At 37.9% G+C, this 27,334-nt stretch overlaps 1 protein-coding gene across 28 annotated transcripts in view; it reads right to left on the bottom strand.

Annotated features, from left to right (window-relative positions):
* The window catches only part of DOCK3 (dedicator of cytokinesis 3), a 197,761-nt gene that overhangs the window by 81,068 nt on the left and 89,359 nt on the right, over positions 1-27,334 (bottom strand). For 27 of the 28 annotated variants that reach the window (XM_065075190.1, XM_065075201.1, XM_065075191.1 and 24 more), the window contains 5 exons: positions 20,606-20,687; positions 14,137-14,197; positions 11,742-11,889; positions 5,327-5,415; positions 1,586-1,711 (listed from right to left, as the gene is read on the bottom strand). In XM_065075190.1, coding sequence (XP_064931262.1) covers positions 1,586-1,711; positions 5,327-5,415; positions 11,742-11,889; positions 14,137-14,197; positions 20,606-20,687 — 506 coding nt within the window. The remainder of the gene's footprint in view (positions 1-1,585; positions 1,712-5,326; positions 5,416-11,741; positions 11,890-14,136; positions 14,198-20,605; positions 20,688-27,334) is intronic. The other variant, XM_021301036.2, reaches the window with a different exon arrangement.

The raw sequence follows: 27,334 nt of genomic DNA, 5'->3' as shown, positions 1-27,334 counted from the left end.
TGTACAAGCTATCCAGGCTGAACATCACAGATATCATATAAATGTACTTAAGATTTGGTGGACGTCTTTTGCACTGAATCAGTGTTTTTCACTAGAGTTCTTAATTAGAGACAAAATTTGGAAATCTGAATTAGCTGCAATCAACAGAGAATTTTTCATGGTTTGGGTAGGAGCACTTTTCACATGGACAGGCCCACCATGCAGAAAGAGGTGAGAGCCCAGGAAATGAAAAAATACTTAGGGGAACACTAAGGCCACAAAGCTATTCCTTCAGCTTGCCAAAATCCAGCATACTGAAGCAACTGAGGGGCAGCTCCATATGTAGAAATGAAGAATAAAGTGATTCTTGCAGGAGAATCAGTTCACTTTTACAAGTATGTAAATGTTATTTTTGATGTTGACCTTTCTAGCTGTGATCTGGCAATTCTAGCAGATGAATCCAGCTGTGATCTCAATTACAGCAGATCACCTTGCAGCAGCTGTGTCTGCATATCAACATCCAATATTTAATCTTTTCTCTGATCACTTTGGGTTACAACTGGAACTGCTATAACATCACTAAAAACTAAAACTTATAATTGGCTTTAAAGCTCACATCCTCTGCGACCGTGTTACTGTTGTTTTCAAATCCATTAGTAAATAAGACATATACTGTTGAAAATCCTTTTACTTTAGTTTCTAGATTTTTTTCCACCTACTCCCTGTTTTTATTATGCTTTCTGAAGAGCCTCCATAATGAGGCTACAACAACTACTTTTGGTACTGACGTGTCACTGCAGTCTTTTGAGTAATAAAATCTGATACTTTTCCCATTATGCTTTCATAAAATGTCCTATGTCTGCAAATTCATCCTTGGTCTTGGTTATAATGCATAGCAATGAGGCAGTATTTCAAAAGCGATACATGCAATATAATTAGCAAGCCCATTTCTTACTACCCTGTAAAAATCAAGACAGTATAATGCCAGGCTGTACATCTACTGACGGCATGACTGGCAAGGTTTCGGTTCCTCCCTCCATGAACTCTCGGCTATGCTGGGACTACCTCAGCCTGTGCCAAAACATGAAGCATCTCAAGCTGCTGCTCCAGAAGTGAGGAGCAACCAAAGTACAGCAACGCCTCAGCTGAGACAGCTGGTGCACGGACCAGGTGCTCTGCAAGGCCAGCTGGAAAATCAGACCAGATTAGCAGCCTCATGTATTGTCAACCATTACAAAAATCAAGGTGGCAAAGTGGGAAGTCTTTTTCCAGCCTTTGGATAATTGGGAAGAAGCTTCATGCATTTTAAAAGAAACGTCTCTATGCTTAGCATACATGAGGGACATCAAATTGGTGGGGGAGGTGGGGACATATCAAAGCAACCTTTCCAGATCACCTTCTATACATATGAATTTCACACCTTCTATTATTATCATGTTCGTTGATTAAAATTTTTTAGCATGCCTCCCTGAATCTGGAATTTACTGATAAATAAGGCAATTCTTCTATTATGAATCTTCAAGTAAAGCACCCGCCCCAGTGACGCCTGTCTGTAAGAGTATGAGAAAAAAATGATCAATTTTAAGACTAGAGCTGTTATGTTTACCTGGCATTATAACATCAGGAAAACCCAGCTTCCTGGTAACAGAAATGCCTCTGTTAAAGATCAGGGGGTTTTCCCTTCGAATCTGCTCCATGTCGCCACGAAGAAGCTGAAGAGATATTATAAGTCCTGGAAAGAAAACAAAGTTGTTCATTTTTTGAGACCTAAGAGTTAGATATCTGTATATACAAGGCATGCATGTAAAATAATGCTTTGCTTCACAGCTATTTTAATACAAATATAAAAATACAGTGTTCTTTTCTCCATTGGAGTAACTTAAAACTGAAATGGAAAAAACAAAACTGCTTTAAGGGACCAGTTAAGAATATAACATTATATTAAAATACTATTTTTTAAAAATCAGAATAATTAATTTCACAGAGATGCCACAAGTTAAAGTGAAGTACTGAGCATTAGTTCTTCTACTCACATACAACAGGTTACAACACGTGTATGAGCAATGTCACCTCTAGCTGAACTAACACATCATACAATGTCATAGAACGTCTCTAAAGTGCCTTCAATCCCACTCAATATCATTTCAAAAAAAAACCAACCTCAAAGCATATCTGTTCCACTTGTTTCTTTAGTTACTTCATACAGGAATGTTGATTTTAACGAAACTCCCTTCACTACCTCAACATATTTCAAAAATGGTGAAACTGACTTTGGGAATCAGCTCTTCCAGTGTGTCCCATTGTTCAGTATATCAACTGCACAGCTTGACTAGGAATAACTACACGATTAATCTCAGCCCAATTGCTTTCTCTAGTTGCTTTTAATTTACAGCATACTATACCCCTAACATTAGGATAATGTAAGGGAAAGTTACAAATTCAAATATTCCGATAGCAGAAAATGGCAGGATGAAGCTCAACCATGCCAGCTTAGTCTCATCTGCTGAGTGTGCATTACCAGCTTCACCTATCAATGTGAATTACGTTCACATAGTAATTTTCCACCTTCTTTATCTCATTTAATGAATGTCAGTCAGTAGTTCTTTCTATCCTCTCTGTTCACTCACTGGAACAACACATAGGAAAACAAACACTGTCTTGTATACATGTTCTTGCACGAGCGACCTGAAGTTCTGCTATTTCCTGAACTTAATATATCGGCTTTGTGAACACTATTTAGTTGCCATTTCATTAAACAAGTTAATAAGGGTGTGAATCCAGTAATATCATGTGCTGCCCAAACAGTTTCTGCTCTCTTCCCTCAAAATAATTTTCAAGCCTGTTGTTTGGCTTCAGCCAGATTTGGCAAATAAGTAGATATCTAGATAACATGAAGATTGTGTAAGTTTTATGAATACTGGGAGCTGAGATGAAAAAGAGCATAAAGCCTTAAAATGGAAGGAAAAGGGTGGCCAACAAGCCAGCTGGACAATCAGCATGGCTGTACTCAAAAGCTGCCAAAACATGGACTTGCAACTGTCCAGCTAAGTAGGCAGAAGAGTGCGGAAAAGCACTGCAGGGAAAACACAGGCTTTGTAACCGTGGAAAAAATTCCAACCCATTGAATATCATGTACAACTGTACATCTGTGTGTGTGCTGCTACAGAAGGTTTAACACAACACAGGAGACAAGCTCATTAGAAATCAGTCTTGACTATTCTTGCCACTTACAGAAAAGCTTGTTCATTTTGTATCTTCTTTTGCTATTAAAAACAAATTAAAATAAATTCAAAAAATCCCAGCATGAAGGGCTGGAGCAAATTCAGAAGTTCAGACCTCCTAGACCATCAACCCCCAGTACTGAACAAATAGCATTAGAATTAATCTATTACCTATAAATATCAGTCACTAGAGATAACAGAATATATAATTTTCTGGCATGGTATTATATATATTTACATGATACCCTGCCACATATACCCAAGAAACATCTACCTATAGCTTCATCCTCTCCCCAAGAGAACAAATCAAAAAGTAAATCTACTCTTGACTCCTCTTTCCTACCCCGCCTATCCTAGTTATTTTCTACTCTGTGCAGCAGATCCAAAGGACTAATTTTACACATGACCTGGGAAGGTGGGAGAGAAACAACCAGAGGGAAAAATCACATTTATGGTTTGAGCATTTTCTCACTGTAAGAGCAGGTTCTGAGAGGCCCAAATTGTATAACTTATGCTTAAATCACGTCAGCCTGCAATGCTGTCCTCCCACTAGGACAATTCCTCTGCCAAGTTTCTACCTCCTATTCAGAGGTGCACTGGATCTTAATGAAACGTCTTAAATAATTATTTTAAAAACCCAAAGGCTTTCCTGCTGCACTTCAAAACAGCTCATACTTAAAAAAAATAAAAAAAAAAGAAAAAGAAAAAAAAATAAAAAAAAAAGGAAAAAGAAAAAAGTTTTAGACAGCCGTGTGGCATTGGAAATAAATGCAAACAGTCTGAGTTTTTGAAGTTCTAAATAATTCAGGAAAATGTCTTAATGATGAGTGGTAGGTGACCTTAACTGTAAGAGGAGCAACAGCAGGGCAGGAGACCAGCTTTGCACATAGTAAAATTCCAAATCTGAAAACTGTCATTTGTTTTTTGTTAATTTTAAAATCTTCTATAGGAGTGTGAACTGCATATTCTATTACAATATCTCAACACGCAAACAAGTGAAATTAAGACATTTCCAGTATTCAGACATCAGTGTGCCGATGAGTCCTACTAGCTGTAACTAAGCAGAACTGTATCTTATCAGCTGGGTCATTTGGAATGGAATAGCAATGATATCTCTGGATTAGAATAATAGAATCATAGAATGTCCTGAGTTGGAAGTGACCCACAAGGATCACGAAGTCCAACTCCTAAAAAACTACAGAAATCATTAAATGAAGAAACAAGATAACACAAAAAAAGATTTATTTTCCATATCTATCTGTCATTAACAAAATAAAAATGGATTTAAAAGGTGGCAAAAACTCTGCCAAGCCAGTTAGTCTGCTCAACTATGTAACAAAACATTTAGTGCTGAAACTATCACAGAGAGTCTTCTTGATAATTAATTTGTAGGTATTTTCTGGACAGAATTTTCTGAACAGTCAAATATGTCAGACAGACGTAACCTCTGTCTTTGCTTCTGTTGACAAGTATGCCTGGTATCCTCAGGAGAGCAAGCCCTAGATATATGTTATACCTGGAATTCCTAAGGGCACACAGGATGAAAGGGAAGATGGTTTTACTCAGGGAAGTTCTGATGAAAAAAATGTAAATTCTTTACTTCCTGTGCAGCGAAGTCAGTGTCAAAAAACCACCAACTTTTACAGGAGTTCAGCCAAGGCCAATTGCTGCTGTTGTATCCTCCCATGGGCTGGCCGTTCCCCAGCACAGACACACGGGGATGGTAACAGCCATAAATGAATAAGCCCAGAGAAGCTACTGCTACAGCAGGCCACTGGCTCTCCACACTGCTGAGCTCTTTTGAGATAAATCAACAGTACTGATACAATGATGAAGGAAATTTGGCATGCTGAACTAATATTATTGTCAGCCATATCTGAGAAGGGAAGATATCAGGTGTTTTCTTCTTTTAATTCCTGGTTAAACTGGCAGACCCAATACAGATTTTCTCCTGCAAACTAAACATGAATGAATTTTAGCTAAACTTTTAAATCATCACAAGTAGACAAATTCAACTATAGATAATCTCACATCTCTCTGAATTTCTCTGCTATAAATAATTAGCAGTTTCATAAAGGAAATCTCCAGCTGTTAATTATGTCAAAAATCTACAAGTAAATATTTACCATAGTTTGAGCTGGGTGCTGTGTATTTGGTGCTGGACTTGCGAATAATATTTTCATGGATCTGGCACCATTCATTTTCATTGTTACACCTAAAACAAAAGAACACCAATCCAAGTTAAAAGCTTTCTGCTGAGCCACCTGAGGACAGGAAAATCAGCTTTGCTGTAGAGATAACATGAAAGTTTGTATGAACAAGAGAAATCCCACTCCACTCAATATTTTCTCACCAGAAAAAATTCAGTTGTTAATATCAGTTTCAATAACACCCAACTTAGTGTGTGGATTATAACTTTGTTCAAACAACGCTCAGCCAGACAACCACATTCAAACCAGCTCGATGTACATCTTATCAAGGCCACCACTTAATGACCCAAAAACCTTACTCAACCCAAAAGTAACCCATGCTATATGTTTAGTGAACTTCCCAAACCTTTTCATAAAGCAAAGACAGTCTTTAGCCATTAAAGAAAACTTTCTCCAGTGATAAGATATATTCAGGACTATATCTTGTAAATACTGTTTACACAAAATACCAATATTTAACTAGTATTTGCTTATGTTTCTACTATCAGTTGGGAAAATACATTATTTGGCAGTTATTAGTCTGGATCTAGAATGCTGTGCTCAGTTTTGGGTTCTCCAATACAAAACAGGCCAATGGGTGGGCAGGTGGCTGGAGCACAGGCTGTAGGAGGAGAGGCTGAGGGACTTGGGCTTTCTCAGCCTGGGGAATTTAAGGCAAGAGGGGGAACTTTAACAGCACCTTCCAAGACCTACAAGCAGCTATTAAGACAAAAGACTTAGCCAGATTCTTCAGCAGTGCATAGTGAGATGATGTAAAGCAACAGGCACAAACACCACACGAAAGGTTTGGACTGGATATTAGAACAAGCTTTTCCATGAGGACAGTCACACATGGCTGGGACAGGATGCCCAGAGAGGCCGCACAGTCCCTGTCCTTGGAGGTTATCAAGACACGATTGATAAAGCCCCGTGCAGCCTGGTCTGATCTCACAGCTGGCCTTGCTCTGAGGAGGCTGGACTGCAGAGGTCCCTATCAACCTGAATTAGGATTTGTATTTGTCTTAACATTAAAGTTGCACGGCTTATATTGGCACCAGTAGATGTAAAGTTGTATAATCAACCTGTTAAATCCATTAAGCTTGAAAAGAATCATACCAGGTCCCATCAGTGCCGTGGCTTGTTACCACACACTATAAATGTTATGAAGTACTTTACACTAGCATAAGCACAGCTGAAATGACAATTTAACCAGTATAATAATCTGATTGAAAATAAAAAATGGAACCTTTACCACAAACAATGCTATTGGTTAAAAATGAAAAAAGAGGAAAAGAAAAAAGAAAAAACAATATGTTGATCAAGTCTAATTGTCTTTTAAATTCAATTGTGCTTTATTTGAATCACAACTTCAAGATTTAAAGATTCCCCATGAAGTCAGCAATTTTTAACTCAGCAGCAACAGTCAATCTTATCTCTCCTGAAGTGCAACTGAATTAAATTATTAAATTAAACTACCATCCTATTGACTCTTAGAAGCAAAAAAACCCCCCCAACACCACCACCAAACACCAAAAAAACCCAAACTAACAAAAACAACCACCACAAAAAAAAACACAACCCAAAAAGCAACAAACCAAAACAAAAACAAAGCCAAACCCCCCTGAAGACTGTAAGGCTCCAGCTCCTAAAAAGACAGGAGCCTTGAGAAATAAATTACTGTGAAACTTCTCCCAATCATATTAACATTTTACCCTTTTTTTGTTTCCCTCCAAAAGCACATAATGTCAGCAAAAATCACAGTAAGATACAAACCAGCTACTGTGAGGACAGCGGGGTTTTTTTTGCCTGCTACATTATGTAACTGAAGAATAGTATGGCAAAAGGAATTAAAGCTATCTAGAACAAGTAGTAGCTGGTAATTTTCTACAGCTTTGGTATTACAAAACCATACCCTGCCAAGAACGAGATAACCCACACAGCCTGTTATGGCACGCTTCACTTACTGACACCCCCTGCAAATGTTGATTATTATAAAAGCAAAAGGAACATAGACAAATTGGAATAAATTATCCACAGAGAGTAAAAAAAGAAAAATGCAGAAAAAATGCTGAATCCTCCCAGCCTGCTCTCCAAAAGCGTTCATTTAATTAAAATGCTGATCAGGCTGTACTCCTAGGTTATCCAGTGCCATTAGATTGGGATTATCTCCACCTATCTCAACATTCCACCTCCCACTGCAGCAGGTTTAGGTGTCAGACATCTCGGCTGATTTTTAAGGATGTCGGAACATTAAAAAAAAGCTTTCCCCCATTGGCATTAGGAGATACTACTTGGGCAGGGTACATGAGCAGCCTGGCCCACGTCTCCTGCCCTGAGGTGGCTGGAGTGGGGCTGTTAAATCCCTGACTGAGCCTCTGTTCATGGACCTGTTGTCCATAAACTTGTCTGAACCCCTTTGGACCTGCTACTGCTGCCTGTCTTCACAACAAGCTGTGGCAATAACAGCCAGAAAATCACTACCTGGTTTCCAAAGGAAGTACTGTCTTCCATTTTTATCATCTCCTGCCAATTTCATTGAGCATCCCTGATTCTTGCACTGTTGTATTCTGTGAACAACAGTTTACCCTCCATCATGATTTCACAAATCTTGGTTGTGTCCCTTCCCATCACCACTTTTCTCTTCAAACTGAAGCTCCTCACGTCCTCAGTCTCTCTCATAAAGAAACCACTCTCTGCCATTAAGCATTTCAGTTGCTCTACTCTGTACCTTCTGTAACTACTATACCCTTTTGGGGAAGAGAGATCACATACCCACACAGTAACTCAGACAGGTCAGCACTGAAGGGACCTTCCAGAACTTAACAGTGGCAAACTGACTACATCTGCACTCCCCAAAACAATCTCTCAAAACCAAACCACAACAGAGCTGAGACATTCATGGACAGCACAAAACCCCTGTCAATAATTGAGGTGTTCTGTCCTGACTCAGAACTTCAACCAATATTCAGCTTACTCGTTAGGGAAAAAACCATTATTGCCTTCACAATGCCAAGACGTTAAGAGTCCTTTATCCTACTGTTAGGGAATAGACTTAAACTTCTTTAACACTACTGCAAATAATATTCTCCTTAAAGCACAGAGATAACCTATGGGACAAATTCTGTGTCACCTCCATCTTCATAGCTGAGAGTACAGAAAATGTCTAACTTTTTAGTTGCTGTACCAGCCACTGGAGTACAAGTTAAAATATATTTCAGCCTCCAATGACTTATGCCTGCAAATTAATCTGGAACAATATCATCCCATAATCAATGGACTGCAAAGATAGCTTAAAGCTTGTTGTGTACCAGCTACCAATGTAAGCTGCACTTTACATTTCCTGAACACAAAGAAGAAGAACATTCTCCCAAGTTTGAAATGCTGGCCTGAAAACACTTGTCAGTAAAGCACTTTATTAACATCTTACTTGTCTAAATACCAAATATATTACAAAATATATTTCTAGTTTAAATAAGAATGTTTTCCTGAGCCATCCATCACCTTTTCAGGTTGGCTGGTTCTACAGTAAATTTACCATTTGGAATATCTGCCACACTACATCAGACCCTGATGTCAAACAGATGCGGCCAGAAATGCGAAGTATACTCTTGTCCAGCTGGGCAAATAGCAACAACTGAGTATCAAAAGGGAAAGGCATCCCAGCAATACAGCACGTTAAGAGGAAGGAGTTATAAGAGTGCTTGAGAAGAACAAAGGATTGAGAGAAAACAGGACAAAAATCTGAAAAAGAAAAAATACATGAGGTTTTTAGGGGAATGGGAAGATTGACGCGGAGTAAGGTGCAATGAGCAAAAACCTCCATTAAAGACAAAAATTCATACAAAAACATGAAATCAAGTGATCTCAGATAAAAACCCACCAACAGCAATGGATTGAGAATTTAGTTTCCATCTCACTTTTAAAATATTTTACATGTCTATTACTAAAAAGAATTATGAAAGTTAACCTTCATGCTTTTACATAATGAGCTTATAACTAGAGCTGTGGTACTATATCCTCTTAGTAAGATTATAACATGACCGCAGGATTAACAAACAGGGAAATCTAGATTGTAAGAAAGAAGTATTTTGCAGACATAAATCTTTAACAATAATAAGGAAAGCTGAGAAAGACTGGAGAAGTAAATTGATTTTTTTCATAAGTATTCTCCTCTTGCGGATAAGGCGAAAGTCTGCATTGAAGCACCATGGATTCATTTCAGCCTTTGTTAGCTTTTCAGTGTCTCTAATTTCTTCCAGCTTCTCCCTGAGAAAAGGCTTTTCTAGCTGTGTGCTGACTGTCTCACTCACTGTACCTTTAGCCAGATAGCTACAAAAAGAATGCTTTTCACTGCTCCTTTAAAATACAAACACACCTCCCTCACTTATTTAATCTTTATGATGTTTTTGGTGGGCCTGAGGCATTGTAACAATAATCAAAATGAGAGCAGCAGGTAAGAAAATAACTCCAGTGTGCTTCAAGCATTCATACACAATTTTAAACTTACAAAGGACAAAAATCTGTCATTTCAATTTTAGTCTACAAAGCAAGAAAAGGTAGCTAAATGTAAAAATGTGCAAAGACAAGATGCAAGCAGATAAACCTGTAAAAACATTCTGTTGTGGAAAATCAACAGCTATTAAAGCTGCAAAACTATAAGCTGGTCCCCTTTAGATACATCCATCTTCCCTTCTGAAAAGCTTTGTCAGTGGTTTACAGAGAACATGCCAAACAGCAGTAGCATAAAATAATGATGTACAAGACACATAACAACTCAAGCGAATTATAATAGTGATAAAAAATTACAAGCATCCGATTACAGAGTTTAATTCTGTTATGGGCTCTACTTCCCCTCTGGGAAGGCAGAAACGGCTGCACGTGGATGTTGAACACGAAGGGCCCGGGGAAGCAGAGGTGAAGAACAATGCCTGGGATAAACCCACTTCAACTTTTGGGCAGACAGAGCTGGTACTTTCAGTGGTGCAAAAGGAATCTGAATTATCAAAACACTTCAGGATTAAGAGGAAGAAAAGGTAAGTCCTCTACCCTGTGATTTTTTTTATCATAATAGTAGGGCTTTGGATTGCTCTAAATGGCTGCATGACAAATGGAGAAGTCCAGGATTTTACAGGTTTTTTCTCTCCTATCTTTCACTGAAATAAGAAGCTAAAGATGCATTAAAAGGACATAAAACCAGAAATCTGATACTCGGAATGTTGCATTACTGTGTAAACATTCAAAATGTTGCAGTTGCAATATACTAACATACATCTACAAGGCCAATATTAACATAAACAGTATAACCAAATACCAGTGGTTTGAGATAGGCTGAAACTGAATGGTGACAAATGCCAAGATTATGCAGATTCTGTTGTCGAAGAGATCATTTTATTCCCCATAACTTGAAATTTTTGCTACTTTTCATAACCGTTGGTGAAAGAAGAATGGAAGAGCCGACTCTCTGAGAGACTTTTCTTTGGACTTACAGATTTCTAACGTATGCAGAGATACCCAAGAATCTTTCAGTGAATATAGAAAGCCATTTTTTTATTTATAGTTTCTCTTGAATGTCAGATTTTTCTGCTGCTAAATGCACTTCTCCAAAAATATTGAAGTTCTATAACCCCTATAAATTATCTTATTACTCGGAATAGTGGCCACGGACCGCAAAGTAATGTCAGCTGTATCTCAGATGATCTGCAAAGCAGATCTTGCCTCACAGTGTCAGATCTTGCCTCACTGACAAGACATTTAAATATTCCCTGCAGTCTCCAGGCAGTTTGTGATCTTTTTATTACAACTGTGAGACCACAATTCATAATAAGAATCTGTTAGTTCAAAGTTCAAAATCATGAATAAGTGAAGACAGATTCTTGCTCACAAAATGTTGACTTCTTTAGAGTTTTTTGGTCACATGCTGTTGACTTCGGTCATTTTCTACTTCTTTTTGGTCACCATGACTGATAAGGAACAGGAGGTGGGGCATGAGGAACTATTCCCTTAGTCAGGTGAAATAAAGCATATTACTCTGGGTTTGACCTTAGCAGATTTAAAATAAATCATATTCATAAGAGTGCAGCTTTGCATGTCACACAGATTTGGACAATATTCAGTAATTTCTGAAACACTTAATATCCCTGCAACATCTGTGATAATATTCATTAATTTCTATGATCGTCTGGAATAATAAAGGAGCAAAAACCAGCACCAACAGCACTAGTTTACCTTGTGAGGAGGATAAAGCAGCAAATGCAGTTTATGGTACCTTGGTATTTAACACTTCTTTAGTATTTCATCACTCAACACATACAAAGTGTTTTTCCTAATTCTTTTCCTTCTAAGAGTTACTCACGTGTAAACTTTGAGAACAAAATCCTTCTCTTCTTTTATTTCAGAGATCGACTGAAGTACATCCATGATGCTCAATACTGCACAGCCATAGGGGCGGCGATAGTGTAAATGAGGGGGGCCTTTTTTTGAATCATTTAGCAACATCCGACCTAAAATTAAAAGAAATCTTCAATATTAGACATTCACATGGAGCCATTCCCCCCATTTTGTTCTATTAACCCTCTGAACATGCAGACTCACACTAAGTTTCAGCTACAGCTTGCAGTCTTCTCTATACTTCCCATCATTTTTCTTCTTAAAGGTTTTCAATTCCAGAGATCACTGGAACCTTCCTGACCTGCTGGGCTACTTTGATTAAGGCACATCACCACATTTAGCTACCAGAACACTCCAGGGCACAGGGAACAGCATCATGTCTGGCTGTCTTTCATTTGCAGCCCTAAGACACATATTTGTATCCAGCTGGGTTCACTACGAATCACCTCTTGAATGAGCCACAAATATGGCTTGTGCTCATCTCTGCATCCACATGGAGACTCACCGTGGTGCTTCCATTGTGGTCCAGTATTTACACAAATTTTCACTTTATACAATTGCTTTAAGGGAATGTATTATATATTGTGTCATTTACCATTTTTGTCCGGGAGCACATAAAGGAGAGTTCTGAGATAAGAAGTTGCTTAATGATTAACTTACTATTGCTAAAGCAGCCTTTTAATAGAGTAAAAAATGCCAAGACCAGAAAAATCACTATGATAATCTCAGCCAATTTTCAACATTACACGCAATAATTTGTCCAGCACTTCTTGCATCGAGGTTAAAAATCTGAGCTTGAACTACAGCATATCTTTCTGCAAGCTTCATTCACCAGCACAAGTGATACAGAGTAATTCTTACTTTTTGACACTTTATGACACAGTGAAGTCAGATAATGAAAACCCAAACCTTCTAAGACATTTGTGACTTAGCAGGCATGCTGTCATTCACAGGACAACACAACAGCACTATGGTCTCATGTAGCTGTTTAGACTTTCTGTCCTTCAGAAGATATCTGAGGCTGGTAATGGATACTATAGCGGTATTGAACAGGTTGGAAATAGGGTTAAATACCCGTTCATTGCAAACACTACCTAGCCATTTTTCAGTTAAGTGAAAACCTGAAAAACACGAGACAGCGCACTCCTCAGTTGTTTAGAACATTACAACTGAACAAACTGTTATTTCTACTGTATGTTGTTAAAATTTTAGGTCTAAACACTTGAAATAATTTATATTTAATATAAGTAAAATATTCACTTGCTAATTTCTCAGTGAATGTACACGTGTTCATAATTTAGAACCATTTAACTCCATATTACTAATTATATCCTTTTTAATTACAGCTTTTTTCCTATCCAACACCTTCCATCTAAAAGACATTCTAGAAATTTAATTCCCATACCTGAAGTCATAATCAATTCAGTGAAACACAATGCTGGGCTAAAAAAATTAATCTAGCTGTCCATGAACTACTTTGAGCACTGCACTCTACCATGTGAGATACATTCTAAATTCAGCTTCAATCCTGAACACTTTCCAGTCTTGCAACTGCAAATCTCAAAAAGAATAAAGGAAGCCCAGCCTGGCCTATGAATAGCCAGAGAAACCCACTCTATAAGGGCAACTACTCAAATGACTAGCAAGGAAGGGCCTTCTTCCTTACGCAGGGTCAGGTCTAGGTACTCTGCACCCAGATCTCTCCTTTGAATGGCGTTGTGTGAGCGGCCAAGAGAACCTGAAAAGCAGCAAGTGTTCGCTACCGGATGTCGGGCTGCGACTTTGCTGGGCTTCCAGCAGCAGGTACTGATGCTAATGCTCTACTTTGGCATCAGCACATAGAAAGAACCCCCAAGATGTGTGACAGCTCTTCTGTTTTATAGGCATCTCCTCAAACTTGCATGTGGGTTCTTGGAAGCGTTACAGACTCCTACAGCAGAAAGCAGATCTTTATATATAATTTGTCTAACAGCCTCCCATTTACTAGATGTGAATGGCCAGGTATGCTGATATCCTGCCCTGTAAACTAGCTATATACCATCAGTAAAAAGACCTCAGTCGAGATTTTGGAACGTGAAACAAAAAGCCTTTTCAGTTTCTCCCTCCTCCCCCAAATGTGTTGTTTAATCAAATATTGTGTTCCAGACTGAGGAAAAAAAAAATCACTGTTAAACAATCATCACCTTTTAATACTTAGTTACATATGGTCTGAATATTAATCTCAGCAGACAGGCATGATCTATAATTGAGTTTTCTAACTGGTTAAATCATTATAATGCCACTTATGTAACACATACATTTAAGAATATTGTAAAAACATAGTTAACTGTGTGTATGTCAAGTAATAAATCATACTGTACCTATTCGAATTACATGAGCAACTATGTACAAATCTCTCTTCATGTCCTTGCTGCTGAGATCCTAAAAGATCGGGAAAAAATAGACATTAAAAAAGGAACACATTCCACTTCCAAAATAAGTGTCTGCAAAACACCCACGAACAATAAGGACTACATAGTATTATTCTTCACTCATTTAGCTCCTGCATCTTTAAATAAGACAAAGTATTATTATTTATAATTTATGGTAAGAAAAATAAAGCATAGAAGGATTATATTTGGACAGAATGATCTTTAGAAGGAAAAGAAATGAAAGATTCTGACTTCACTGCTAGCAATGCTGTATCAAAATTCTAGAAAACACTTAAAACATTCATGAATTCTTTAACTCAAACGCATTATTAGACTATAGTAAATTTACAAAGTAAAATTAAACCACTGAGTTACTTCAGCTGCAACCATTCTGGCTTTCTTCACCACATCCCCTGACTGCAGGTCCCAGACCTGTCCCTAACCCTGTTCCTTTGTTTCTGCTTTCCTGATTTTTCACCTCCCATCACGGAGTCTCAGTTTCATGAGCTCTAGAAAATATTTGCAGCATGACTGTCAGAATTTAGATAAAGCTTTTTTATGAGTGGATAGGTGCAATTTCTCAGAACAAGTAAAAGTCTGAAGAGGAAAGGCAGGAGACGGAGGGACATGGTTTCTTTAAATGCTTTTGAATGTGCAGCTTTAGTCTTTTTTCATACGTTCGATGTTCGTTACACCATCAAAGCAGGAAGGCAGCGTCTCCAGCAGGCACAGAACCAATAGTCTTTATCTGTATGAGCGGAGGGGAGCCAAGGGCAGGTAGTTCATAGCTGAACATCTTCAAAGCCCAACAGGCTGCATTCGAGCCGCTGACTGGAAACGCTCTCTGCCCCATTCCAACTGCTGAGACACGCCCAGGGATGATTTGGGGAGCAGGGCAGTTGGAAAGGGCCACATTTGGCTAAAAACATTCTAACAGTCTGAGCAGCATAGATGATCACTCCTGGTTTAGTGTGTTCAAAACAGTAATAGGGTATTGGAAAAACTAAGAATAAACTCAGTTTTAAGAAGAGGTAATTGCTTAGCAAAATACAGGACCTTAAGACCTCATAAACAACTGTAACATGGATGAAAATCTAAAATGCGATGTCACAGAATAGCAGGTCAAAACTTTCACAAACTAGCTTGAAGAAGGCCAAAAATTAGAAAAGAACAACCTACAGAAGAGTAAAAGGAAAGCTGAAGCTAATGAAGACAAAAACTATTATTGACTCTGACAAATCTTTATTATTAATGATAATAAATTAAGAAAATATGCATAGACCACTCGTCAATAATTTATTACTGTGGCACTTTGCATTCACATGTTTGAAACTGTCTTAATTGCAATTTTCTTGGCATGTTGTATTTTTTTCTTATATATATAAACCGAGATTAACTTCTAAGATATTCCTGACCCATTTTTTTTTTTTTTTTAATTAGAGGAAAGATCTGAGAAAGCTTTCTTCCTAAAAATATTAGCATTGTTCCCTAAGTTTTCCTTATGTTACTAACTTCCAAGACAAGATTTTAAACACGCACTGTGATTATTAATTCGTGTTTTAGACTCTGATGCAAAAAGGCTCCTCATGCTCTACAGCAATAGCTGGTGTTTCTCTTCCTCTCTCTCCCCTCTCCTGAGTGCCATCATCTTCTTGTCATGTACTGATTTAGGCCACAGAGCCCCCAGATTCTCCCCAGACATAGAGGGCAACACTCCAGTCCTTTCTCAAGAGAAGAGGAACTGGCAAGTTAAAATCATTCATGTATTCTTCCTAAGAACACAGAAGAGTGAGTGAAGTGTGCCTGCATGTGCAAGAGAAACAGCCAACAAGAAGGTTCTAAGCTCAGTTAGTATTGCTGACCTCGCTCCTCCCCTTACACTGAAGCACTGGACATCACCTCACATCATGGTTTGTACAAAGTGCTTTCAACACACAACTTTTCAAAAACAGCTCTAGGGCTTTATACGTGACTTTAAAAACAACTTGAGATGATACCTATGTGTTCATGTTTCTTCACTTTATTTTCTTCCTTTTCAATTGAATAAAGATATCCATCCCAGTGGTAACAGTCACTTCTAAGACGTACAGTTGTGTGGGGAGAAAACTGGTGGATCTGTCTACACACAAATGTAGCTTGGCCTTCTACTAATACTTTAAAAAAAATACAATGCAAAAAACAACTGGAAAAGTCTCAGTTTCAGAAAAAAATATTGTATTTTTCTTAAAAAATAACACAACTAAGTGGTATTAAACCACTGTAAAAGGAAATAATGCAACTTTTATATAAAGGAGGCAGGAAATTTTAAACTGCAGACACTTAAGTTCTGTCATTCCTAGTTTGAACCAATTTAGTGAATCAAAAATCATAATTTGCTGGAACCTAAAATATGAACTTTAATTCACACAGCAAATTTCTTCCCTGTGTGACTTGAGAAACCAAATCTCAACAACTGAGATTATGATGGCAATGCAAATAAACACTGAACTTCAGATTATAGTGACATATAGTGCAATAAAATCTGGGCACAGTGACTAAGAACTAGGCATAAAGAGAATTTATTCTAAGAAGTTGTTTCAGCCCCTTCCAAATAACATTATATCGCCAAATTACAACAGGCAAGTACTAAATTCAGGGCTGTATCTTCTTCCCCCATATAAAAGGGGCACTGTATTTCCTTGGGCAGCATATGCAGAGACTTGCAAATCTGCTGTTTGGGATGCTTACTACACCTAGCAGGTCATGTCTCTCTAAAGCCAGAGAATTAAGCTATATATATATATATATATATATATCTTCCTTAGCGTTTTCTCTTCAAGTCTTATTTTGCTGTTGCACGAATAAGGGAACATACTTTCTAGACTTCCTCCATCACCTAACACACCAGTGGAGCATATGGTAGGCTTTATCTTGCATGTCTTGGAGAAACTGAAGTTGCATGCTAAGAAGGGATTTGACATAGTTTTATTCTCAGTAGAGCCTGACAAGACATTTCAAAAAGAAAACCACCAAACCCATCTTGCAGGCAGCACTCAGTGCTCCAGAGTGTAACAGATCTTTGAAAATACCTGTGATTTGACAGAGGGAATTTTATTATACTATCAGATTACCAGTTCTAATCAACATCAATTTAGAGAACTATTTTTTCAAAGGGCAGCTGTCTAAACATCAGAAAATGGTAGGGCATGCACATATTGATGGGTTCACACTTTAGCTGCTTTTCAGTTTCACAAAAAATACACTGTGTCACAGTCAAAAGACAAAAAATGCGGGCCCAGATGGCCTTATATTTCATTTTGTACAGCAGAGGCTTTTTACCAGGCAAGAAATTCTTACTATGACATGGATCAAACAATCAAAACCCCCAGTCCCTGTGAGGAGGTCTTCAGATAATTTCTTCGCAGACAACCCACGCACATGACTTCAAACCCAGAAGAGATCAAACCATGTTCATTACTTCTTTGTGCGCAATATAAATAAATCTATTTCCAGAAAGGTGTTTTTAGCATCACATCCACAGGGGGGTTATTTCTCACATCCTTCTGAGCTTCTTAAATGATACTGGTTGATAAACAAAATAATTTCATAGTAATTCTAACTGCATGGCTTTTTAGAGTTCTTTACAGTGCTGGTTTCCATAAAGCTCTAACTGTATGTTAAAAAAGCTAACCTCCACCACCCCAAACAGTGCAGTTGAGGATACCTGACTGCCACTAATTAGTTATTTAAACTGCTTTACCCAATTCAGTTGCCAGCCTCACAGGCCACATAGAGTAAGGTATTTAACAAAAACAGCAAGCTTATACTGTGCAGTTCGGTTTTAATTCAGACACAGCAATGTTTCTCAAGTGTGCATAGGCTGAGGTTGGCTTGAGTGAACTTTAATCTGCAGAGGAAGCAGTTTCTCACCTTTGGTATGATATGACAGCAGATCTAAAACCAAAACCTAAGTGATTTGGGTATCTTACACAAGGAGACAGCTGAAGCCCTAGAAGCAACAGAGAAAGCAGGAAAAGACAGGGATACCTTGAATTGTCTGAGATATGGGGCTTCTTGCCTCTGGGAAAGATTAGAAATTTATAAAAATACTGTGGGGTGACGGGGGGGTAAGTAAATAAATGAACAGATTTAAAGACAAGGCTAACACAAACTTGGAAACAAACCTAAAAAGCATATAACTATCTAATTTTGGAAGCATTTAATAACTCTGAAATTATAGTAAGAAAGAACCACTGCAGATAAACTAGTTATTCAAAAAAACTATTATTTGTTGCTTCTTTACTATATTCTTGTGAAAATTCTTTGAATACATAGATCAAAAATGTTGTGACTTTTTGCACAGATTGTTTTCCCAATCATCATAATCCTGTTATGTACAATATACATTCTACCAGAGTGAGTGATAGACAAAAATAGTATCTCTGAGAGCTGAAACTGAGGTAGCTTTGGTATTTTTGTGCAGTTAAATGGAAAGGTGGCTTGGGAGCGATCTCTGATGAGAAGGATACATACTACAGAGTGGCACACATCTGCAATGCTCAGGACTTGCCCCACTCATAATATGCAGCTGGTCTCTTCTGGAACTGTGTTACGCCTCTGGTTGTAGCATATCATTATTCTTTTTGTATTTTTGAAAACATGTAAAGATTGGTTTGCAGGTCACCAGAGCAAAACTCTTTCACACAGTGTGAAACAGGACCCTAAGTAGTGTGGCATCAGTGTAGATAGGGAAGTCTGATGGTGAAAATCTTTTTTAAGAATGAAGAACCTCAGAGGCCCGAATGATCCAAACTTGATACAAACCAGTCTGTGCTGCCTTTTGGGAATAATCATTCAAGGAATTCTTAATCCTACACCTGACCTTTTTGCGTTATCCAGACCCCAGTGCTGAAGCTTGCACTCTGGCCACCTTTTTTTTAGAAGAGAAAGATACTTGGTTTTGAGTTCCAACAGTGGAGATGTCAGTGCCAACGGCAACACTAAGACATTGTTACCTCTGCTGATGTTCAATCAGCTGGTAGCACTTCACTGATTGTACCAAAACCAGGACTGCTACTGATGTCAGCATCAAGGTCAGTGCTATTTCTGGACTGATCTTATCTCCTATAACCAGATGGAGGCAGAACGGAGCATCCTCACACCTGACAAGATATGCTCTGTTTGTTAAAAGGAGAAATTCAGCTATCTTCTTAAAGGAGGAAATAGAATGGTACTGGGAACCACATTTAATTCTGTGTCCTGTGCTGCCTGACCTCAGAGGGTTTCACGGCCAGAACTAAAGCCTATACCAAAGCTGTCTGCCATGGTTTTTCTTCACTGAAGGTAAAAATACTTCTGTCAAAGAACTCCTAGCATGTGCGCTAGCTAAAGGTGAGTCACGATGGAAGGTGTTTATCACACTTGGGATCTGAAATTTCTTGCAGTTATTCTGTGATGAGCTGTTAAGTTTCAGTGTCTCTAGATTTCCATATTCCTTCAGAGAAGTGGTGACAGATAAAATCATGGTCTGACACATGATTCTGAGGGAATTTTTAACAGAACTTAAGACCAGTGAAGGCTGGATATTAAAGCCAGAGTGTTTTGAAGCTGCTATTTTGGCAGAACCAAAACTATAAAACAAGAAGGTGGTTAAGTAAGAGGTGAGTCTGAAAAATTAAAAGGAAGTAAATCTAAGCTCGCTATTTCACTCTCAACTGAGGTATTATCTGGTAGGAACCACAGATGGATATTACTTATCTCGTCTTTCTGGCACAGATGGTTAAAGACTGTTGGTGGAGTTGGTCATATCTGCTTTGTGTCAGGAAGGAGCAGCTATTCGCACAGACCTGCTGTAGAAACTTAGAAAAATCCAGAGTTTCCTTTATTACAAGCAGCTCTCTGTAGCTCGGCTTGGCTGCTGCTTCTGCAACACATCCCAGTCTTGCTGCTCCGTCACAAACCTTGTGCTGCCCACCTGGGAGGCCACAGCTGCACCACCCACCTGGGGCTGCTACAAGGGCTCTTGAATGGGCCGTGACGAAAATCTGCTTGCAGAATTTTCTGCTTTTCTGTGTGCACGCGTGTGTTGTTGTAGTTGTTTTTCTACCTCTGAGTTTGAAAAAAATTGTCAATGCAGCTTTTTCCTGTGCCATGTTACCTAAGAGCATATTACATGCAATGAAAATACTCAAATTTCTAACTATAAGCAGGAACAAATAACACTTAAAAGGAAGTACTTCATAATACTTAGTCAGCCATAAAAATAATTTAGAAGTACATCCATTTTCTTATGTTAACAGTTATAACTATAACAAAACTCAGAAGCAGCTGCTGTTCTACTCAATATATTGGAAAGAAAGGATTGTTTTTTCCCCCCTCAGGGTGATGACATCTACAATCATACTACTGTAAGGGAAGAAGAAAGGGAACAGACACGTACTGTGAAAAGTGCACACATTCGATCTATCTTCTCTGGATTCCTGGGGCCTCCGTTCTTGTTTAACCTCACCATAAACCTCTCACTAAAAAGCAAACAATATTAAAATAAATAAGAGTTTCATGTACACACTTCAACATAAAAATACAGGTAGATATGTGGGATCTTTCTTTTAAAGACTCACTAGGTACAGCAATATTTTTAATTCCCAAAGCATATGAAACTGTACTTACTGATCTAGATAAAATCACATGGGATAGCACAGAAGACTTTTAATAGCAAGTACTCTGCATGTGAAAACATCGTGTTGATGCATATTCATGATGCAATAACATTAAAATAAAGTGAATATATGAAGCATAGGCTTTGAACACATTACAACTATTTCAGGCAAAGGCTAAGGCACACTTGCTGAGGCATACGCTGCCTTTGGTAAATCGGAGCTCATTAAAATTCACTCAGAAGTACAAGTAACAAGAATACCAATTAAGCAATCTCCTTCAACATATACTATTTATAGAGGCAATATACTAATTCAAACACATTAAGATTCAATTGATAGAACTGCTTATCAATCAAATAGTCCTTTTACCAGCAAAATCAGTGTGTACAGCCAGACTGCAAAAGAAATAATCCTTACTGTGGAGGATAAGCCAGGGACTTTGGTATTATTTTTTTAAGACAGACAGAGAATTTATGTATACAAATAAATCAGGTGAGTAATTTATTCAGTAGATGTGCAACAACACACTAAGAATTGATCAGAATTTTCTTCCTGCAGATTAGTAAAAATACAGCAAGAGCACATCATTAAATCCTCTAGTTACATTTGCATTATATTACAGATCCTTTCAATTTTATCCTGTATGACTATATCAACTCCAGTAACTTTTATTTGACTAAAACACATTTTCCAGCATATTATCCATTGTTGGCCTGAAAATTATGCAAACCTAGAGTACACACTTCTTCCTTTGGTAGCTTGCTCCCAACGGCCATTCACCCCTGCTGTTAAACCAGGCAGGTTGACGCCAGCTTGCGAATGTCTGCTTTTGGGCCTTAGCCACTGCTTTTTGTTGCACTTTCTTCTGTATGTTAAAAAGCCCTTTAGAAAAGTGAACTTCTTACAGAGTAGTGATATCAGTCATTAATTGCACTATATAAACATCTATCAAAAAAAGCGCAGCAATTTTATACTATTAAGAAATCCAACAAGAAGTGTTGGAATCATTTTATAGAACTTACCCATAACACGATTTTTCAACACCATTTCATGAACAATTCTAAAAATGTAAGTTTGTAACAGTCTAGTACTGGTACCACCTACACCACAAATACCAATACACACATATCTGTATTTCACACTTATGAAATGAGTTCCTACTAACTCTAACTGTAATTTATCAAACATCACATATTAGCCTTTTTACTTCAGCATTATGCAGCGAGTTCACTTGAAGCAACCTGTCCATTAGAAATACTGATATATTTTCAGAATTGCTGCTTTGTCAGAATGGTCCCTACTCCTGTAAGCATGACTCCTACATCTTGTTATACACCTTTGCACAGTTATTTGCTTAAGTTATCTTGCTAAGCAATCCAGATCACGCTCTCTGGTTGTTTCACTCAAATGTCCATGTACCCCACAACCTCATTCAGTGATACTTCTAATTCATTTGTAGCAGATGTTTACAACCTCAGAGATTGCTAACACGCCCTAAAGAAACCCAGAAGAAACAGGTATTTGATGATTCTTGGCCACAACTACTTTCTGAGATGTCAAATAGAAAGTTAAGAATGTTTTAGCAAATGCTTTAATGACATGGTATGATCTAATATTTTAGTAATAATTGTATGATATATTAAGTGGAGTGCAGTACAATAATACAACTTCAGTGTGTAACAGTTACATTACAACAACAATATTACATCTTCATATTTACCTCTATCTACCTAATACACAAATCACACAAAAAAAAAGTCAGAATTTTTAAAATAAGACCTATTTTCAATGAAAACACATTAACTACACTTTAAATCTTCATCATTAGTTCAGTCTTCTGCCCATTATTTTACTGGTAACTGATTAAGGTTGTGCAAACACGCAGTAGCAAGTAGTTCAAGCAAGATGGCCAAAGTGGTAGCTTCTCCCAGCTGTTGCCTTAGTCCTTTGTTGCTCCTGCAAAAGGGCCACACAAATAGGACCTCCAGCACTGCCTCAACTATTACCCTGTAGAACTCTACATATTAAAACTGAAACAGGTGTCAGTTTGGGGGCAGTTACAGTTGCTGGCATCCAGCTCTCCAACAGGATGGATTTCAGAAGAGCAGGCAGGACAGTTACAGTGATGCCCACAGGTGAGCACTGGTTAATACAGGGAATAAACCAGACGATAACTAACTTTCATACCAACCAATTTGCAAACATGAGTCATGCTTTATATCATTAAAAATAAATAATAAAAATAACTCATAGCCACATTCTTTCTAAGCCAGAGCAATAAACATCAATATTTCCGATGTCTTCAAAAACACTGCCTAGGAAGACTTTAATCTTCACAAATTTAATTTTAATCCATCCATCAGTTTAACTGTAAAATCTTTCATTTAGAGAGATTAGGAAATAACATAAATTTAATTTCTGTTACAAGTATAAATTGTAAAACTTGTCTCCTTCCATAAAGAAAAGTAGAATTCACTAAAGAAAAACAAAAATCTATCACGACCTACAGGGATACAAAAGTTACTTTCATAAAATAAACATCCATCATCTGGAAAACTGAACTGAACGTGAAACAACAGTAATTAAATTATTGTAGTAATTAAATTATTGTGTTAAATGTAAATTTGCCAACACCCTCTACTAGTACACTGAAAAATAACTACTATACCTTATGCATTTTAGCCATGCCCCATTTTTAAGGATAAGAGCATAAAATGGATCAATACCACACAAACAAGACACCTGCCAAACTGTTCTTTCACGCGTCTTGCTGGGAATGTAATCTGGCCACCAAAAAGGGGCAGAAAGCTGGTGTGTGCAGGGACCAGGAGGAAACAAGACAACAAGCAGCCTGCTAGTTAAAGATTATGAGCAAAATAAATCATGTCTGCAGGGGAAAATGTGTTCACTGGTGGAGATGTCCATCTAAATTCTAAGTATAAATCAAAGCTGGCTCACTCATATTTGATTGCAAACCCCTAGAAGTTATTACACCCTATATAATAAGTGCTTGGAATATCTTCAGTTTCATTGCAGTGGTCAGACCGAGGCTGGTTCCATCATTCAGAGGATGACTGATGTTTTGAAGGGAAAACAAACCACTAGCAGAGCACACCAAGCTCTTCTGTGACACGAAGAACTATTGACAGAAAAAGAAACCAGAAATTTGAAAGCATACTGTTGACTAAGAGTATTTTCAAATTCTGGGGTAAAATTAACAGGAAATATATACTACTATCCAACATTACAGAAGATGCCGGTCCACAGATAAAGACAGAGCAAGTCAAGGCAAAACCAGGCAAATCGTACCAATGGCTCTCCACGGGAAAGGTCCATCTAACCCTACCATCCCATCTCCAATAAAGTCCAGATATTAGGGAAATAATAGGAGAACAAAGAAAGCATACGATAATGCTCTGCTGATATGTATTATCAGCTTACATCAAAGTGAAGCTCAAGAACAGCAGCAATATCTTTAATACTCCTGGATACAGAGAACCCAAGAACCCAGGCTGTCACGCTTAAAAAATTCTCACTAGCCATGCACAGAGTTACTATTAGAGAGTGAACTTTGTAGCAATTTATAACATACAATACATATACACCATACAAATATATATATATATATGCATTATATGAAATAATTTGAGAATTAAAACTCATTAAACTGAAGTTCTTTGAGAAATATCACAACTGCTCTTTTACCTCTACTGATCTCAATAATGTTACACATTATTTTAAAACTCCAGTAAGTTCTAAATTTTTGAACTTCCAACAGAGATTTTATTTGAAAAAATTATTTCGGCACTAATGAGCATTTCATTTTCATAACTGAACTTGAATAAAATACTGTACACCACAGTACAGCACTGGACACCTGTGCAGGCTGTGCCTCTGACAATGGCAGAGAAGGGACTGTTAAGCCTTTGAGTTGAGATAGTCTATTTATACTCGACTCATTACCGAAAGTTGTATTGCCTAGTCTGCTTTCAAAACATACAAAGAGATATTCTGGAGGCACATTTGATAGCCTCTTGCAAGGTTTTACTCCATTAACAAGTGGAAATATTTAAAAATTTGCAGTTCACCCTTTTTCTTGTTATAGCCAGAGAAAAAATCTGGTTCATGTTCCCATATGTCCAGTGCTTTTCAAGAAATGAAGCAGACCACCACCTTTTTCACCTGTCTATTTATCATTTGTTACCTTATTCCAGCACTATCTCAGTAACAACTTTTAAATTTCTTCCTTTAATTTCCAGTCCTCCCTTGAGTCCCCTTGAGCTTGTGTCACTAATTAAGGGGACTTTGAAGCAACGGCAGCATTTCAGAACTGTGGAACATTCAGTCAGAAGAGAGATGCACCGACAGGACCAGGAGCACGAACAGATGCCAGCGCTAACAGGGAATCTGAGAAGCCTAAGGCACCGCAGGTTCTTCCACCTTTCCTTGCAGGTCATTTCTCCCTAATTTACAGTTTTGTTTCTCATCTCCACAGTTCCTCTAGTCTTTGGTATTACTGTTCAAGTCCAATAGTTTATAGAAACTGTCTAAATATTCCACTAAACATTAGCTGCTGCTGTTAGCATACCTTGGAGTCAGACTTCAACCTTTTTACATTGTTGATGCATATTATGAACTAGTCAGTCAGATGCTCCCCATTTTACAACTGCAAATCTATTTCGATGTAAGAAGAATAACCCTGTCTGCAATAATCTGAAGATCCACTGCCTTCAGCTATAATTATAGCTCCCTTTTTAGACAGAGGTACACATATTTAAGGTCAAGAAACCTAATGGGGATTCAGACAATTTCTTATTTTGGGAGCTACTTCCTTTGAGAGAGCTCATTCTTCAGTGTCCATTCCCAAAGCTTATCTTCCACACAAAGACAAGAGCATGCATAGAATCCAGACAATATTAAAGTCCAGCTTAGTGAGACCAAAAATCTAATTAAAGTGTGTATGGTAATAACTGCCCATGTTTGTATGCATTAAGCATTATTTTTATTATAATTGAATATGTTCTAATTGTTTAAATAAAACAGATAAAGTATGGGGAGGTACTGAGTATTTGACGCAATCTGACTGCTTGATCAAAGTACTGTAAAAAAAAATAATCAGGTATTCTGAAAATACAGTGAAACCAGTTCTCTCTTACCTAAAATCAGAAATAAGAAATGCACCAAAACAGATAAAAATATAACATTTTTATCTTGCTGAGTTCAGACCTAAGACATGCCACACCAGGAGCAGTATCTTAAGCAAAACCTGATTTATTCCTCTTGCTCCTATTGCTATAAGCAATCCTCAATTACTCTAACTGCAAGATCTCCTCCTGTGCTAACTCACATCACAGTGAAACCACCTCTTGTGTAGCAGTAAGTCAGTTTTACAATCACTTGCATGATTAGTAATTGCTAAACCTCCTAAAATATAAGAAACATTGCTCTGATAAGCAGAGTCAAATAGCTTCTTGTTCTTCTACTTGAAAGGAAGAAAAATGGAAGCACTGTAGTGTCTCACTTCTTGGCTTCCTTTAGCTGTCTGAAAAGCAGGGTAATAGTGAACTGGCATCTGTTTCTGCAGAAAAGGAAGGAAGCAATCAATGGTTTGAGACATTACATTTTCAGCATGAAGGAAGGGGCAAACAGGGACAAACGTCACTGTTGGGTGAGCAGGAGTGGCATTATGCCTGTGGGGTTGGTTTGTTGTTGAGGTGGTTTGTTCATGAGGCTTTTTTTGCATAACATGTGAAGATGACAACAAAAGGCCTGGCAAAGGGCTTGGAACGAATTAGTGACCTGCCTTGTATTAACTCATTGGCAGGATTAATCAGTGCAGAGTTGTGAGACAAAGATCCTGTCTGTGCATCAACTTATGACTGTAGGTACAGCATTAACAGATGCAGAGAGCCAGAGACATGGCAGTCTGGAGAGTGGCTCTAGATCAATTTTCTCTTTGAATTGGAAACTGATGATAAAGAACACAGACTAAAAAAAAAAATTCTTTAACAACGTATAGGAGATTGGTTTTCTGAAATAGAGACAGTGCCACATTAGGGTGTCAGTCCCCTTAAGCAGAAACCTCACATGTTGTGCCTTTCCCTTGCCTTAAATACTGGTTTGGCTGCCCTTTCTCCCAGAAACAAACGCCTCCTTCACCCTCTCCATTCCAACATGCCACTGAAAGCAAAAAGGTGCAAATCTGTTCCCTCATTTTTCTTATTTCCCTCAGTGCTTTTTATTCCCAGAGCACTGAAAAACTCAACATTTTTACAAACACCTCAGTCCTTTCCCAAAAGTTGTATTTAATTGCATTTTCAGAATCTGGCATTTGACTGATCACTTCTAAGAATAACCGTTATTTAAAAAATACACTTGGGTCCCATGACATGTGTGCCTGTACACAGTTAAAAGGGTCTTACGGTAGTGGGGAAAGTCACACAATAATTTGTATTTTAGTCCTCAATCTTCTTTCAGTGTCTCCCTACATTTCTTTCTCACTCTTCCAG

This window comes from Columba livia, chromosome 10, assembly GCF_036013475.1.
Source record: "Columba livia isolate bColLiv1 breed racing homer chromosome 10, bColLiv1.pat.W.v2, whole genome shotgun sequence".
NCBI classification, from domain to species: Eukaryota; Metazoa; Chordata; class Aves; order Columbiformes; family Columbidae; genus Columba; species Columba livia.
This window is presented reverse-complemented; position numbering and strand designations above follow the sequence as displayed.